General features: G+C 38.2%; 1 protein-coding gene across 6 annotated transcripts in view; it reads right to left on the minus strand.

Annotated features, from left to right (window-relative positions):
* Positions 1-888: 888 nt before the first annotated feature.
* Positions 889-16840, minus strand: part of EIF4E3 (eukaryotic translation initiation factor 4E family member 3) — a 76151-nt gene continuing 60199 nt past the window's right edge. For all 6 annotated transcript variants that reach the window (XM_064361909.1, XM_064361908.1, XM_064361910.1 and 3 more), the window contains 3 exons: positions 15675-15741; positions 11860-12015; positions 889-6291 (listed from right to left, as the gene is read on the minus strand). In XM_064361909.1, the coding sequence (XP_064217979.1) occupies positions 6245-6291; positions 11860-12015; positions 15675-15741 (270 nt within the window). In that variant the 3' untranslated portion in view covers positions 889-6244. The remainder of the gene's footprint in view (positions 6292-11859; positions 12016-15674; positions 15742-16840) is intronic.

Consider the following 16840-nt stretch of genomic DNA (forward strand, 5'->3'; position numbering starts at 1 on the left):
GTCCCAAATCAGAAAATTGCAAGAACAGTCTAAACATTTGCACTAAACACATAAATCACTACCTTTTCAAATAAGAAAAGTATAGTCTTACCTTATTGCTGCAAAAGGCTGGAATAAAAATTACCAACTTATAGAAGCAACTTTCACATGTATCTGAACATCAAACACAACACACAATATAAAATCAAAAATAACTAGAACAGAAAAGTTTTCAGTCTGACCTTAAAAATACTGAGCAAATCACTAGATGAAGCCAGATCAAAAGGAAGGGCATTACACCAGCTTGTAGCCAGATGTGAAAGGGTCCCCAACTGCACAGGGCACAGATGGTATAAAATAGGGGGTGGGGGCACAAGCAGATCCAAAACATAATCAAACAAACCTGGTTCAACTTACACAGGTAAGACTATTCTAAAGAATTAATAACGTTCAATGCAACTGATAAGATTTTAAATTTGAGACAAATGATGTTAGATGTCTCAAGCCAAAGTGTGCTCACTAGTTTAAAATTTAAAATTCTTTTGTGGAATCACTGAAATAAATTTTCCATGAGAATATATTCAAAGTCATGGTGACTTGTTTTACATGAATACTGAGAAGACAGCGTTAAAACTTAAACAAAAACAATGGCTATAAGCCACATTATCTGAGAACTTTGGGAAGAATTTAATGTATACCCACAAAATTAATACCTCTATTTGAAAACAGAAACGCTGTAAGTTTATTAAAATGCTCAGAGTCCTTTAATATTCCCCATTCATCATGTAATGCAAAGTGCTAAAATTAAAATTTTCACCTTAAGCCTTCATTAAAAGTTGCTTCTTCGTATGTTAAAAGATGGGAGGTAGCATAAATTTTCTATGGAAAACTCAGAAACACTCAATTTACTTCATGTTCAGTTGTATAATGCAAAGTTGACGCTTTAATAAATCCCAAATAAACATTTGTTCCAAAATAAAAGTTCAAGAAAAATTATCTGACTTCAATATTAGAAACTGAAATTTTCATAAAGAAATCTTGTGTTTCTTTAAATGAGTTGGTAACTTTCTTCAGGCAGCAACCAAAACCAAAACATTTAACACAGATTCCTTCAATCTCATGATTTCTAAAGGACACAAAACATAGAATATCCAAAGGCTCTTGTATTGGATATTCTAATAAGGTACACTCAACACACACGTATACAATGCGACTCTAAATTTCAGTAGCAATGATGAACAAAAAAATATTGACTTCACAATGACTTTTGCTTATCACTCACATAGTTTAGGGAATACTTATTTGATTTTTTTTGACATTTCTATGTATTAAAGGATCTCTCCAGTTTAGTAACAGCTTTGCTAAGCTATGTTTTGAAAGTGACAATTAATTTTAGTGGAAATTCATTCCCAGGCTGCTTTGATAGTCATTTGAACAGTTTTGCGTTATTTTACATGCAATTTTATAGCTCTATAACGTTCATTTAATCTTGTTCAATGATGCTGAACCCCAGATGCCATAAGACATTATAGAAAGTAGTTACTGCACATATGGAGTAACTACTTTTCTGAACATTAATTTCTTTTCTCTTAACAGGCTGAAATGGTATTTAGAAAAGAGAAAAGCCACCACTCTATATTAAAGGCTTTATATTACGGACTTCCAGAGATGTGTTTCCATGACTGCTGTGGTCCCAGCCATAAAGTTCTTATTTATGAGTATCATCTACTCAAATCTCAGTATGAATGGTTTTCTCCAGCCTTCCTTCATAAAATTGTTGGTATCATACATTAGAATCAGGTCACCTGACAGGGGTTAGGGTTGGGAGACTTTCCTCATTTGTCTTCTGTGGGAGTTGGATAAAATCAGGGGTTCTCCAAGAGCGATCTGAGCACCATCAGCATTGGAATCACTAGGGCACTTGTTAAAAATGCAGATATCCTCCCAGACTTCTAGGGCTGGGGTCAAGAAATGTGCATAGTAAGTATCCGAGTAATTTTTCTGCATGCTAAGGGGTGAGAAGCTCTGGTAGATGATCTCAAAGGTCCCTTCCACTCTAAAATTCTAAGAGTCTCTGAGCTTTCTTTTAAAAATGGATTCGTGTCAGCAACATGAAAGAATTTCTAAAACATGACTGTGACTTTTGGCCTCAGTGGGTCAACCTAAATAAATATTCTTAGATTTGGATGCATAAGTAAAAATAATAGAAAATAAAATCAGAACAGTATCATCCGACATGAAAGGAATCTATCTGGGATTTCTTCTTGGGAGTAGAGGAGCAACCCACTCTAATTGCTATACATGAGCACAGATTCAAAGGGACTTTTCACTGCACCTCAGTTCCTATTTTTTTCCACGTCACCCTCTGACTCCTCCCAGCTGTTGAGATCCAGGCTTTTTACAATCCTGAGTCATCAAACTCTTGAGTAATTTTAACTGATCTCAATATTTTCTTTTCAGAAGTAAACAATTCACAGGCAGTCCTCTACTTTCATTTGTAATGAGTGAAATCTTACAGAAACATACAATATAGGGAAGATGAAGGACAGACTTACATTTTTAAAGGGAAGTTCCATATTCAGAGCTAAAAAAATCAACTCCTAATTTTCTCTCTTTGGGCATAATAGTTGATGAAATATTTCCTATATGTGAGTTTATTCTTTTTCTTCCCAACCACTTAGCCCAATGAGAGCCTAGGATTTGAGATATTTTGAGCACATCTGGAGCGATCTAGCTTTGATACATTTTTATTAGGTGCATGAAAGCTAAATGTCTTATTGCCAAGTATCATTTTTACATTTCCTCATCAAATTTTTATAAAAGCATAGGAGCAAAATGCAGTAGGATCTTAAAAGAATTCCACAAACATAGCTGGATAAATTCTGCTGCAGAGCCAGAACTGTTGGCTGGAAGGCAGCGCCACCATGTGATCGTTCCAAAGGCTGTCAGTTTTGTCTAAGGACACAAGTTGGGATCCTCTAAGAGTCAGGCAACTAATAGCAAAAGCCCACATCCTGTCATAGGAAGGTTATTTTCAAACTCCAAACCCCAGTACCACTTCTGTCTCTGAGAGGGAGAAGGATGAGCTGTTTACAAAGAAGACATCTGATTATGGAGTCACATCAGCGGCCAGATTGGATCAGATATTTAGTGCTTGATTAGGGTAGCTAGTGGGGAGGTTAAGGTGGACAGATTCTGAGTACTCTCCATTTAAGGACGCCTGCACTGAGATGCAACTTGCAGACTTCAATGCCCAGCTCTGTGGCTGGTTAGCCCTATGTCTTTAACAGGGGACAAGTTCGGTCAAGGCTCAGTTGGTGGACCATATACTATGTCTATAGGACCCAATTACATCTAAAGCTTCTTAGCTGTAAAGTGTTGTGACTGTGTGCCTGGTGTAGATGTGGGCTAAATTCAAGAAGATGGGTGAGAGACAGTCAACTTAATCTTATTTAAAGTTTATTAGAGTTGTGTTTTCCTTTTCCTGTTTTTGCTTCATAAAGTGTACCATGAATCTAATAGCAATATTATATTAAACGTACATGTTTGCAGTGAATTATTCCCTCATTTAAGAAATGTGGAAAAGTTGGGGGGAAAGAGGAAATCTTAAAACTAAGTCAGCAGTGCAGAAAGTGCTTACAAAAAACAGTCGAAATAAAGACAAGTTACTTTAAATGAGTATTTTTTGTCCTTACTTTCCCAATGTAGGCAACTGCCTGTGATACAACAATCTAGGGAATAATGGGAGAAGAAAAAGCATATTAGTTTCAATCAGGTTTCCTGGCATGTATCACAGACCCTAAGGAATTACAAAGACGAAAAAGCGAGCTCTTTGGTTTCTACATGGTTCTTTGCAGAGTCCAAGGCTGCACCTGCAAGCACTTGGCTGAAAAGACCGGGATTCTGCTGGAAGTTTGTACTTTCCCCACATCGGCCAAGATGGGTAAACTGCCTTAACACAAAAGTCACATGCCCCACAAAATATTTCCTTCTATCTCAAAAGAGTATTAGCTTCTTTAATCTAAGAAGGTAATGAGAGGTTTTTAAACTGATTAAATCAGCTTAGTTCATACAAAGTCTATTATGACTAAATATTCAATTAAAACAATTTCCAAACCAAAATCTGACAAAATCCTCTCTGAAAGTAATTTAGATGATAGGTTTTTAACATTAGGCAAATTAAATCCTTCTCACAGTTGGTATTTTTGAAAGGGTCAGAAACAGTTGCAGAAGTTCACTGGGGCAAAAATCTACTTTGTGTGCTAGTCATGTTCCAAGATCATAAACAACAGAAACTGGAAATATTAACGTGAGCCTAACATTCCTATTTCATTTTATTTTTACTTCAAAGGCTACATACATGCAAAAGTTGAACATGTCATCACAAATGCTTTAAATAAAGTTCAAAAAATAAAAATACTTCGAAATCCATTTACTTATGGAAATATATATGACAATATAGTGAGGACAATTATATCCTTTTTTTCTAATCTATCAGAAAAATACTTATATTATAAAAAAGAATTTTAATTCATGTCCAGAATAATTTTTTAAAATCCTTGACTCATAATTTTAAAACAAGTTAACTGATAGTACAATGTTTGGAGAAACAAGTCCCAGGCTTTTGCTAATTGGATCTGATATTCTTATACTTCATTTTGAAATCACTAAGGAAACTCAAATTTAGAAAAAAAGCATTTTAAAAAACTATGATGATACGTATTATGGCTGAGGTGGTTACTAACCAAGTGAAGAGCACGACTTTTATAAACAGATAATGTTGAGTCCTTTAAAATGTTTGAATGGAGAATTTTATCTACAAACACATAGTGGAGGCTTAAAGTAGCCTCGACTCTCTCTGCTGGTCAACACTGCAAGAGGAATTAAAACTCCTGGGTACAGTGAAGATCTCATCAGTGCACAGCCCTTTTGAAAAATGTGAGAATGCACTAGCTCACTTGACTCCAAAATCAAGCCAACTGGGGAAGTGTCTTCGAATGGCCCTGCCCTTTATCAAGCAAAAACAGCTAGAGGCTTGGCAAAGTCAGGAGAGGGGAATCAGCGTATTCTGAGCAAGCCTCCATGGTCCAAAGGATGACCATTTCCTTCTAATAAAACCATTATTTCTTTGGTAGCATAATACAATACATATCAACAATCCCAATGATTAATATGAGCAGAACGCGCTCAAAGTTCGACTTTGTAAATGTTCACATTCATCGTGGCAATGAGATTTAACTTCCTGCACCTACAAGAAAAAGGGCGGGGACAGCTGCCCAGGCTGGAAGACTATCAATGATGAGAAATGACACACAATGTGAGCAGGCAAAGGGATCATTTAACAAAATGTGTTAGCGTTGACTGGGAAAGCCCTAAGTGGGCAAACACACCTGAATTTTGGAAGGAGCTTAATTCAAACAATTAAAATATCACCTTCTCTTTAAATCAGAAACATCAGGTTTTCTATTGGGAGAAATCCCTTGCTACCACTCTAAGCCTTTTGCTGAAAAGCACAAATTGAAATTCGGGTTAGAAATGTTTCCACAGAGGGTCCAAAGACTTAGAGCTTGATTTATATCCTGATACTGAATTGTGATTATAGTTTTCATGTTAGGCAATCCAACTATTATTTTCCTTTTATCGCTAAAAAAAAAAAAAGTTTTTAAAAGGAAAATTAAAGATGTGTGTGCTGTCAGTGCAAAATCAGATTAAGTATGGTTTTTCTTTTCCCTGGGACAGAAAAAAACAATGCCCAGCTCACAGTACGTAGGAATATGTCACAACAAATAATCAGAAGACAGGTTTCTCCAAGCTAGTATTCCTCCTTGTACAGTGTGGTATTCAAAAGCAGTCTTGTCACGATTATGCATATTCTCATTAACTAGGTACAGCAGAGCTACTTAAAGGGAAACCGATTTCTTGTGCCTCAATGAACGGGAAGTGTAGAAAACAATAATTAGGCTGAATAAGGAATTTTAAAGGGCAAAAAAAAAAAAAAAAATGCAGGGTGAAAAGAACAGAGAATTTAGAAAGCCAAAAAAAATGCTGTTTTTTTTTTAAAGCAAGTAATGTGATGGTAGAAACCCACACAATCTCCCCCCACCCCACCTGCCACTTTGAGTCCTAATTGCCCATCTGTAAGGACAGAAACCCACTCTAAATTGACCAGCATCGGCTTCGGCAAGTCTTCTCTTCACTCTCCCTCCTGTTAAGACCGTTTCCAAAACCAATCAGCAAAGGACAAAGAATTCTTTACAGAGTGCAATTAGTGTTTTCCACGTCCACCTTCAAAAGCATGATGCTCTTCATGGGCTAAAGGACAGAAAAAAAACAAAAAAGAAAAAAAGGAAAGAAAACTTTAAGCAAAGGATGGGCCAACCCTCCTCTAGGCAACTCATTCAGCTTCCCCAAATGTTGGCAAGAACTCAAATACCGTTGTTTTTTTTGTTTGTTTTTTTTCTTTGTTTTTTTTTGCCAGTAACTGCTAGCTAAGGCGTGCATTTCCTGAGAAATGTAATGATGAAAATTAAAACAAGGAATAAACAAGCAATGGGCATGCTGCCTGTTTCTTCTTGCTGTGCCTGGGAGGATGAGTCATCTTGACAAGCCGATGAAGAGAGTATGTTGGGCTGCAAGCAAATGCCACAGGGGAAAATGTGCCCCACAAAATGCATTGCAGGGGGATGGGGGGGCGCCTGACACAACCCAAGACAGAGCCACTCACAAGCCTATCTTTAAAAATAAACTAAAAATAAAACAAAACAAAGAACCACACCAGGGTGACAGCAATTATATCTAGGTGCTCCTGCTCCCTACCTGTCAACACTCTCCGTGGGAAATGAAGTTTCATAAAATTGCTAAGTCTTGTTTTTCCAAATCATGTACCCCACCCCCCTCCAATAGATTTTCAGCCCTATCATCTGGCTTGCAAAATTATTAATTTTAATTAGGAATTACAGAATTTTTTTTTTTTTTGAGATGGAGTTTTGGTCTGTCTCCCAGGCTGGAGTGCAGTGGCACAATCTCAGTTCAATGCAACCTCCTCTGCCTCCCAGGTTCAAGCAATTCTCCTTCCTCAGCCTCCAGAGCAGCTGGGATTATGGGCGCATGCCAGAATACTCAGTTAATTTTTGTATTTTTAGTAGAGACAGTGTCTCACCATGTTAGGCGGGCTGCTCTTGAACTGCTGACCTCAAGTGATCGACCCGCCTCGGCCTCCTAAAGTACTGGGATTAAAGGTATCAGCCACCATCCCCAGGCAGAACTCTGGAATTTATTTTATTTTTTGAGACTGAGTCTTGCTCTGTCACCCAGACTGGAGTGCAATGGTGTGATCTCAGATCACTACAACCTCTGCCTCCCAGATTCAAGCAATTACCCTGCCTCAGTCTCCCAAGTAGCTGGGACTACAGGCACAGGCCACCATGCCCAGCTAATTTTTTGTATTTTAGTAGAGAAGGGGTTTCACCATGTTGGCCAGGATGGTCTTGATCTCCTGACCTTGTGATCCACCACCTCGGCCTCCCAAAGTGCTGGGATTACAGGCGTGAACCACTGCACCTGGCCAGAACTCTAGAGTTAAAAAATATTATGTTACCAAAAATATTTTCAAAGACTTAACATTGTTTAAAGTAGAAGATGGCACTGGGAGACCCTACAAAATACATAACACTTTCTCTAAGGCAAAAAAACTGAGTGTGTGAATCTACCTCCTGGATCTGGTTAACCATAACCAGGAAGCCAGGTCTGGTAAAGCTGGGGTGATTCAGGACTCTGGGGGCTTTGTTCCCCAACATGATACCCATACTAGCAATGAATGGGGTTCTAGGGAGGCAGATGGGCTGGCCCATTTCACCTTTTAAGCCCCTTCCAATTCTATGTGGTTCGTTAGTTTGTTTTTGTTTTTGAGACAGGGTCTTGTTCTGTCACTCAGGCTGGAGTGTAGCAGCATGATCTTGGTTCACTGCAGCCTCGACTTCCTGGGCTCAAGCAATCCTCCCACCTCAGCCTCCTGAGCAGCTAGTATTACAGGTGTGTGCCACCATACCTGGCCAATTTTTGTCTTTTTGGTAGAGACAGGGTTTCGCCATGTTGCCCAGGCAGGTCTAGAACTCCTGAGCTCAAGTGATCCACCCACCTTGGTCTCCCAAAGTGCTGGGATTACAGGCGTGAACCACTGCACCTGGCCTCTGTGTTTTTCATATGGAATAAATTCTTCAGACTACTGCTGGGTGGGTTGGGCGGAACAGGTCTATTTTCCCTTTGACATCATCTTGGACGTTCACCCTAACCTGCTCTGCACTTGGATAAAATATTGGGAGAGATGCACTTTATACCTCCCAGGTCACCTCAGGTTGGCCACACTCCTAAGGGGGGCCTGAAATCTGAACTGATTTAGTAGAACATTTCTCACAGCTTTAACTTTACAAATATTTCACATTATATGTGTGTGTGTGTGTGTTTTCTTTTTAAGAAAGATATTTAGGGAAGACACCAAAGAAAACATGGTTTGATCTGCAAGGAAATTATACTATACTTCAGGGCCAAGTAGAGATATCACAGAACTACAGTGACCTGGTTTCCAAATAATAAATCCAGATACACAGACTATCCAAAGTTCAGTATTACTTCTAGGTGTGAGGGGCAGTCTGGCGTGCTCACAGTTGCATACTACAATGTTGATGGGTTAAAGAGACAGTAAAACAGAACATTCAGAACTGGGAGTGCCTAGTGAACAGAATTCTGTCAGCCTTAGGTTACTTTGGGTAGAAAGGGATTACAAAATTGCTCTAAACCTAGAGTTGGCAAACTTTTTCTGGAAAGGGAAGAGAATAAATATGTGTCTTTATGAACCATATGGTCTCTGTCCCAATTATTATTATTAACAATTGTTGTGTTGTTGTTTTTGAGATGGAGTTTCTCTCTTGTCGCCCAAGCTGGAGTGCAATGGCCTGATCTTGGCTCATCGCAACCTTCACCTCCTGGATTCAAACGATTCTCCTACCTAAGCCTCCTGAGTAGCTGGGGTTACACGTGCCTACCACCATGCCCAGCTAACTTTTTGTATTTTTCAGTAGAGATAGGGTTTTTCATCATGTTGGTCAGGGTGGTCTCGAATGCCTAACCTCAGGTGATCCGCCCGCCTCGGCCTCCCAAAGTGCTGAGATTACAGGCGTGAGCCACCATGCCCGGCCTCTGTCTCAATCATTAACTCTGCCATTGTAGCACTAAAGCAGCTATAGACAATATGGAAACAAATGGGTATTGCTCTATGCTAATACAACTATTTATGGACACTAAAATTTGATATTCATATAATTTTGATGTGTCACAAAATATACTTTTTCTTTTGATTTTTCCAACCATTGAAAAATGTGAAAACCATTGTCAGCTACACCTATATAGAAACAGGAGAGGGGAGGTGAAGAGAGAGGGCAGATTTGGGTTCCAGCTTCCTGCTCTAAATATTTCTCATGCCAGAAAAGACCTTTGTCACTCAGCTGTTCTCAGAACTTAGCAGAATTGGCCAGGGTGGGGATGGTCGGGGAGTGGAGACTGTGCATTGTGAGTTTCTAAGTCAAATAATCTGTATCCAAATCAAAGGTAAGTTATCGATGGCCCAATCCCCATCCACCTGCTAGAGGCCATGACTGAACATGCTTGGGTTCTTTCTACATGGAAAATCTACAGTCACCTAGCTTCTATAAACTTGGAATACTTAAACTAGGATCCTATTAACCAAACCAGAGTAAAAGCATGAATTGGCCATTTCTAACTTATGTCACCCTGCTGTGAAAAAGATTTCAGCTCAAACCTCATTTTTCCAAATCACTTCTGCAGCAAATGGTGTATGCCCTGCTGAGTAAAGGACTGCCTGCTTTGTTTACAATAAAGAGAACTGCTTGTTTTTTCAAATTTAAATTTTTATTTGAACAATCTTTGAGTTTTTAAATGTTAACTTATGGCCTTAAAATACGAATTTCTGCTGAGACCCTTACTCAGTTCTGTATTACATACTTTGCAATGGTCTCTACCTCTGGGGTATCTATTTGATTCAAAAACGGCAGAGCTGCAGTTTTTTCTTTCCCCTCGTTTGGCTTTTTTCTTCCCCAGAGCCATCATAACAGCTAAGCAGTGAATCATCCTGCCCTTTGTCAGTCTTACGTTATTACTGCCATGGCCCTAAAAACTAGCCTAACCACTCTGTGGCCTTATGATTTGATAAAACAGGTATCTTATCTGTGTTGAGCCTGCTGCTAACCAATGTGCTACCTGGAAACTTAATCATAGAATTTTGAAGTAGAAGGAACCTTGGAGATCATCTAAGACCAACCTCCTCGATATTCAGATGAGAAAGTAAAATGATGAAAAGTTGTCACTTGTTCAAGGTCACACTGGTGAAGTGAGACAACAATCCAAAGTGCTTGGCTTAACTACTCCAAATTGGTGTTCTCCTCTTTTGAGTCAAGTGTGGAGCTGGTTCAAAGGTAGGAAAAAATGTTTTAGCCCCATACATAAATGCCAATGAAACACACTTCCTTCTGTAGAGTTTCTGCTAGTCTTGTGAAATAAAAAAAGAAAACTGCTTGATGCCCTTTCAATTAATATCTGGGGTGAAAGTACAATTAAAGTATCACTAAAGAATAAAAATGGCATCAGCAAATTTACAACTTCTACACTGCACAGCCAATAAGCAACTTCTGTCCTGCCATTTGTGTGTCTCCTTTATTTAAACTTCCATTTAAAATTCAGAATATCTGCCATGCCAGATCAGTCCCACTGCTTAACATTGGAGTCATTTGGCCTGTAATTATATGGTTCCTTACAGGGAGGCCTTAGTGTTAATATCCTCTGTCATACTAGGATACTCACAAAACAAAATTTGCTTTTTTTATCCTTTTTGGCAAAGAGTTGGACAAAGTGAAGCAATGATGAAATGTATTTCAGCAATTCTAAGATGCACTCCTCACCACCACCACACACATATTTGAAGACCTCTGGTACCGATAATGTGTTACAGTTTAATTGGGAACCTTTTATTTTTCTTTTTTAGTAATACTAAAGTAATGGAGCATCTTATCTTCAAGAGCATCGTAGAGTCAATGAAATACGGTAGTTCAAAAAATGGGTTATTGGCTCTAAGAACAGTTTTGATATAGGAAATTTACCATACACGTGTAGGGCTGTCATCCTTTTCTCTAACTCATTGTTAAATGTGTAACACCAAACATTGGTTTAATAGCACTAAGATGTTTTCATTATGAAAAAGAAGACTTTTTCAAAAGAGCACACAAAAGCAATGAACATGAATCATGATGGAAACAATGAGTCCACACACCTATTCATACTGTTAACATTTCACCACTAGGCGTGAATTCTCTCTCAGTTCTGTGTCACAGTCATTCATAATGAGGAAGTATTAGCATTTCAGTAGAACATTCAATCATGCCTGGGCTCAGAATGTATTTCTTCTGCAAATACAGATGTTATACATTATAAATTCCTGTTTATGAAGGGATGATTGAATATCTACCTGCCAGTTTGTATAATGACATTTTTATTATTGTTGTTTCCAACACAATGTAATTTTTTTTTGAGAATCACAAATTTCAGTTCAGGTACAAATTTTTGAAATAACAAATACAATATTTGTTATTTCCTTTTCTGATCCACACAGGTAGGCAAGAATAAAATCTCATTTTAATTTCTGAGACTAAGGTTTTTTTTTTTTTAAAAACTTAAATGTAGTTTACTGAATTCTTTTCTGAATTATCAAATTTCAAATGAGTCTGCCTTCACCGCATTTGCAAAACGGTTTCTATCGTTAAAAGTATGATAGAGTAAGCTAGATAGAGTAATAACTGGAAATGAAGCACTTACGTTTATAAAATACTGCTTTAAAAGTTATGTGGGGCAGAAGTTCATAGATCTTTTCTAAAACAGTCGCTTCACCCACTAAAGAGGCATTTACATTCCAGACTTGGACGACGTCTTCTCGGTCTCGAACACTGACGCTAACTCCTATTACTTCGTCATCTGAGGGGAAGACAGGAAAAAAATAAATGAGTGATACGTTCAAGTCAGTCTGACTGTTTCTAAGAACCTAGTCAGTTTATCTGAAAGTTAACGATAAGATGGAAAAACGAAGGTGGCACAAGACAACTTGTAAGAAATAACTGTTTCTATGGGGAATCATTGGAAGAAAGCAAGTTAGCGCACAAAAGCTATAGCAGTCATATCACATTTATCCAGGGACTTATATAAAGTGTTCCAGCCAAATGCGTTTTCCAGATAAGTAATTTACCCTTTTTAACATTACCAAAGCTTTGTGACTATTTCTTACTCTGTTTTGATGAGACTTTTTCTAAAATGGGTTGCATAATTCCCTGCCCTCTGAAAGCCAAGTGAACTGAAATGAACTTTTCCTTGATGCCTTGCTGTCTCTGTTAAGGATAGCAAGAATTTCTCCTGACTTCCTGCCAAGCTTTCAGGGACCCTGGAGTGGTCAGCACTATATGCCCCGACATTAACTGGACCCAGATTGTGCATTCTCAACTGCTCATCTGCTTTCTGTGGTTTAGCTGTCTGCTCCTTTCCTATGAATTCTTCCTGCTCTCTCTGATGCCTCCCTCTGGAAATCCCTTTTCTGGTGTTGGGCATTATACTGTGGGCTAGAGACCCAATGACCATCTGTTAGCACTGTGTATAGAGTGAGAATAAAGTCTTCTCTGAGTACAGCTCTGCTATTCTAGGATCGTCCTTCAATGAATGAACGCTAAGACATTTATTTATCTACATTGATTAAGGTGGGCCTTTTTTTAAAAAACAAAATTCCAGATTAGGGCTGGCTTGTACATAGTTGAGAATGGCAGATGGATAGTAAGGTGTTATCCTCCCTTGCAGTCACTTTGTTAACACTAATTTGCAGCAAAATGAAAGGAACACAAACTTTTGATTCCTGGTTTTCCTTTTTCATGACATGGTAATGAAATACAGTCAACTCTATGGACTTTCATAAACAGCATCAATAAGTAATACGTGAGAGATAAGCATTATCAATATAAGAAAATTTTGCTTTAGTTAGTATACTCTGCCTAATTTGCTGGCCTCTATAAATCTAAATATTCATGCCATCAGTTTTTCTAGTTGTCTTCTGGAAGCTAAAACATTTCAGTATTAGGATATAATTTAAATAAAAACATATCCAATTTAGTGCAGTAATTTATCCATTGTTCCCTTCTCCTTCTCCTCCTCTGTCTTCTTTGCTTTTTTAAAATGAATTTGATCCTGGCTAAATATGTATGACTTGACACTAAATAAGTCCATTTATATAAATACTCAAAATCAGGTAAAATTAGCCTCTGATGTTAGAAGTTAGACTGGAGGCTACCTTTGAAGGAAGGAAAGACAACAGAGGAGGTTGCTGGGGGGCTGGTAATGTCCTGCTTGTACATCTAGATGCTAAAGTTATATGCTTACTTTGTGATTATTTATCAAACTATACACATACAACGTGTGTATTTTTCTGTGTATCTGCTACATTTAAACAAAAGAGTCAAAGATAGTACCTTATCATGGCTATTCACAGAAACTTTTTATCCCATCAAGAAAATACTTTTAGGTACAGATTCCTTACTTTGTAATTTACACTTTAAAAATAGTCTTGCCAGAGCTCAATGTTATATTTTATATGAAAATAAAAATCATCAAATAAGAAGGGAAGCTTTGCAGTTTACCACTTTCAAGAGTGGCCATGAAGTCACGAGATCACCCTTTTGGGGAAATGTTCGTGTTTCCAGTCTTTTGGTGTTACCTATTTCTACCCTATTGGTCAAAGCGTGATATAACTGATGGATGCTGAACATGCTTAACTGTCAATATTTCAGTTTGGTTTGGCTCTTGGTAACCAGGCATAGTTACTAGCACAGCACTTTCACAAATGGCTCAGTTAAAAAAAGGCTGCAACTCTTATCCAAAGGCAGATCTATCAGCAAATATGTAATATTCATAAGTAGAATCAACCAGCAAAACCTTGATTATTTTAGGGTACTGGCAACATAAGACATTAAAGCTGGGAGGAGCCACTGCTTAAAGATGAGGGGAGTGAGGCCCAGAGAGATTAGCTGACTTGCTTAAAGTGGCAGAGCTAGTTAATGGAAGAGCTAATGGTTAATAGCTAATGGTGCTCTCATGTCCCAAGTCAACCACAAAACAACTAGTCTTCTTTACTCAACACTGGCTATTCATTACTACCTTAGACTATTTTTCCCTGGTTCTGGAAACAGGAATAATTGATGCAGAAAACCTCCTCTCCCAGGGATTTATGTGTTTATAATTACACACGGGATACATTTTTGGCTGTATATTACCAAGTTGCTAAATACTCCCTATTAAAACAGAAGGAATCTGTACTTACAATTTTATCTTAATCCAGGTCTTTTTTTTTTTTAAACCAGGGTCTCGCTTTATCACCGAGGCTGCAGTGCAGTAGTGTGATCATAGTTCACTGCAGCCTCTACTTCCTGGGCTCAAGTGATCCTCCTACTACAGCCTTCCAAGTTGCTGGGGCTATGGGTGTATACCACTATGCCCAGCTAATTTTTGCACATTTTGTAGAGACAAGTGTCTCTCTCTGTTACTTAGGGTAGTTTTGAATTTCTGGCCTTAAGTGATCCTCCCATCTTGGCCTCCCAAAGTGCTGGGATTACAGTCATGAGCTACCAAGCCCAGCCCAGGTTTTATCTTAAGTGAATAAAAAGTGGTATAAGAAGTAAGCAAAACAAAAGTGGAATGATTGGAACTCCTTGTGAGATGAATCTGAACTGTGCCCCAGGACTGGCAAGACCTACAGGGCTCTCAAACACAGCCCCATCTATGACATCCGAGGAACAACTGATCATTGTCATTAGCTAAAAAAAAAAAACTTAACTGGAAGCTGGGGAGGAAAAATAGTATTGTAAATGTTACTTCAGGAGCATTCAGAAGGAACTACCCAAAAAGAAAAAAAAACTTTAAACAAGCAATTAAATTCTGCTCTTTGAGTGGGTTCATCATAAACACAAAACACTTAGAAATACCCTGGGTATTTGAAAATGGTCTCCATTTTCAAAAAAAAGCCCTGAAGAACTTCTGTCTTATCCTCCACCTTGAAATCATGCGTAATAATGGTGAGCAGTCCCCACCTACCACTCTAGTCCTCTTTGAGCAGGGGACAGAGAGAACAAGAGGAAGGGGCTGGGATTGAGAAGGACAGAGAGGATTGTGCTTGACCACCTACAAACTTCACTAGACACCGAAAGCATTTTCCCCTTCTGGAAGAACCGGAACAGATAAAGGGAATCTACTTTGTGTTAAGAGCCCAGCTAATGTCAGATTTTTCTTTTCTGCCTATTTATTTTGGACAGATGGCTACAGATACTATTAAGTTGAGCTAGGAGGGAAAAATATACATGAATATATACATACATGTATAAATATAATATGCACATATGTAAATATACATATGGACATAGGCATACGTATCTAACACTAAACACCACAATCACATGAAAAAAAATTGAGTAACTTTGTAGTTCCAAAATAAACAACTTCAAAACATGTAAAAAGTCAAACACATGACCACAAACTTATGCAAGAAACAAGCACAAGCCAGGAGCACACGAAGCAGGGCCGGCCAGAGCCGTGGGCTGCTTTACCTGCTGCGGCACAGTCTGTGAACTGTTCCCCGATGGTTGCCAACAGCAACTCTTTCCAAACTGTGGACTGATGTGGGAAAAGAATAAAAAACAAAACAAACAAAACACATATATTTTTAGATAATTATCCTCAGGAGCTAAACAAGTTATGTTTTCTTCAACTTCATATGTACTTTCTGTGCCCATATTTGGAGTCCACAGACACCTCCAAATCCTAGGTGCAAACATTTATTATAGTGGTATATTTTTCACTGGTTTACAAATAACTTCACACAGATATAAGTAACCCAAAGTCTGGCAAAAGCTAATCGCTAGTGAAACCCCTGTTGAAATTCAGAAGAATTTCTAGGGAAAATGTATTGCAATGACTTAAAAGTTTCCAATTTCTTTACCTCTCACTGATTCAAAACATAGAAGCTGATTATATGTGGATGCTATTAGTAAAATCTTTCTCTTGAAAATCCTTTTTTTTTTTTTTTTTTTTTTTTTTACAACTTATGAGGTACTTCAAAGGTTACACAAGTAAAGAACACTTAAGGATATTTCTTGTTTATTAAATACTAGAGTCTTGGGAAATTCCATTCACTTGAGGCAGACTGTTTATGGGAGGCAATAGAACTGTATGTAAGAATGTATGTAATTTCCCTGGAAGGTTCAGTGCACGCTCTGGTCTGCCTCCTACCAATGAGAAACACTGGAGTTTCTTTCTCCTCGTGATCTGCTAGTGCCATCCAACAGACACCCACATTATTTCCACTCACATTATTTCCTTTGAAAAGTTCTTGGTCCCATTTATCCTCCCTGTGGTTCACAGGCTCCAAATTGCCCCCAAACTGGGTTTGAATCCAGAGAGGCTGCTTGCTATCTGAAAACCAGGTGGGTTAACGACCTCTCTGATCATTAGTTTCTTTAGGTGAACAGGAAAATAATAACAGGGCTGACCTTCCAGGGCTGCTCTGGGTATGAAATTAGTCAACAAGTGTGCTCAAAGGGCTTAGTACAATGACTGCAATAAAAGGCCTTAACATTTAAGATCCATGCAATAAACAGCTTCGTGTTTGCTATATTCCAAGTGCTCAATACATATTAACTATAATAATGGTGTTTATTATTATGTCCTGACAAGCTTAAAGTCTTGCTGAATGTTTAACCAAGGCCATGGCAGT

The sequence above is a fragment of the Aotus nancymaae genome, unplaced genomic scaffold (assembly GCF_030222135.1).
Source record: "Aotus nancymaae isolate 86718 unplaced genomic scaffold, 86718_ANA_hifiasm-v0.15.2.pri h1tg000046l, whole genome shotgun sequence".
Taxonomy (NCBI): Eukaryota; Metazoa; Chordata; class Mammalia; order Primates; family Aotidae; genus Aotus; species Aotus nancymaae.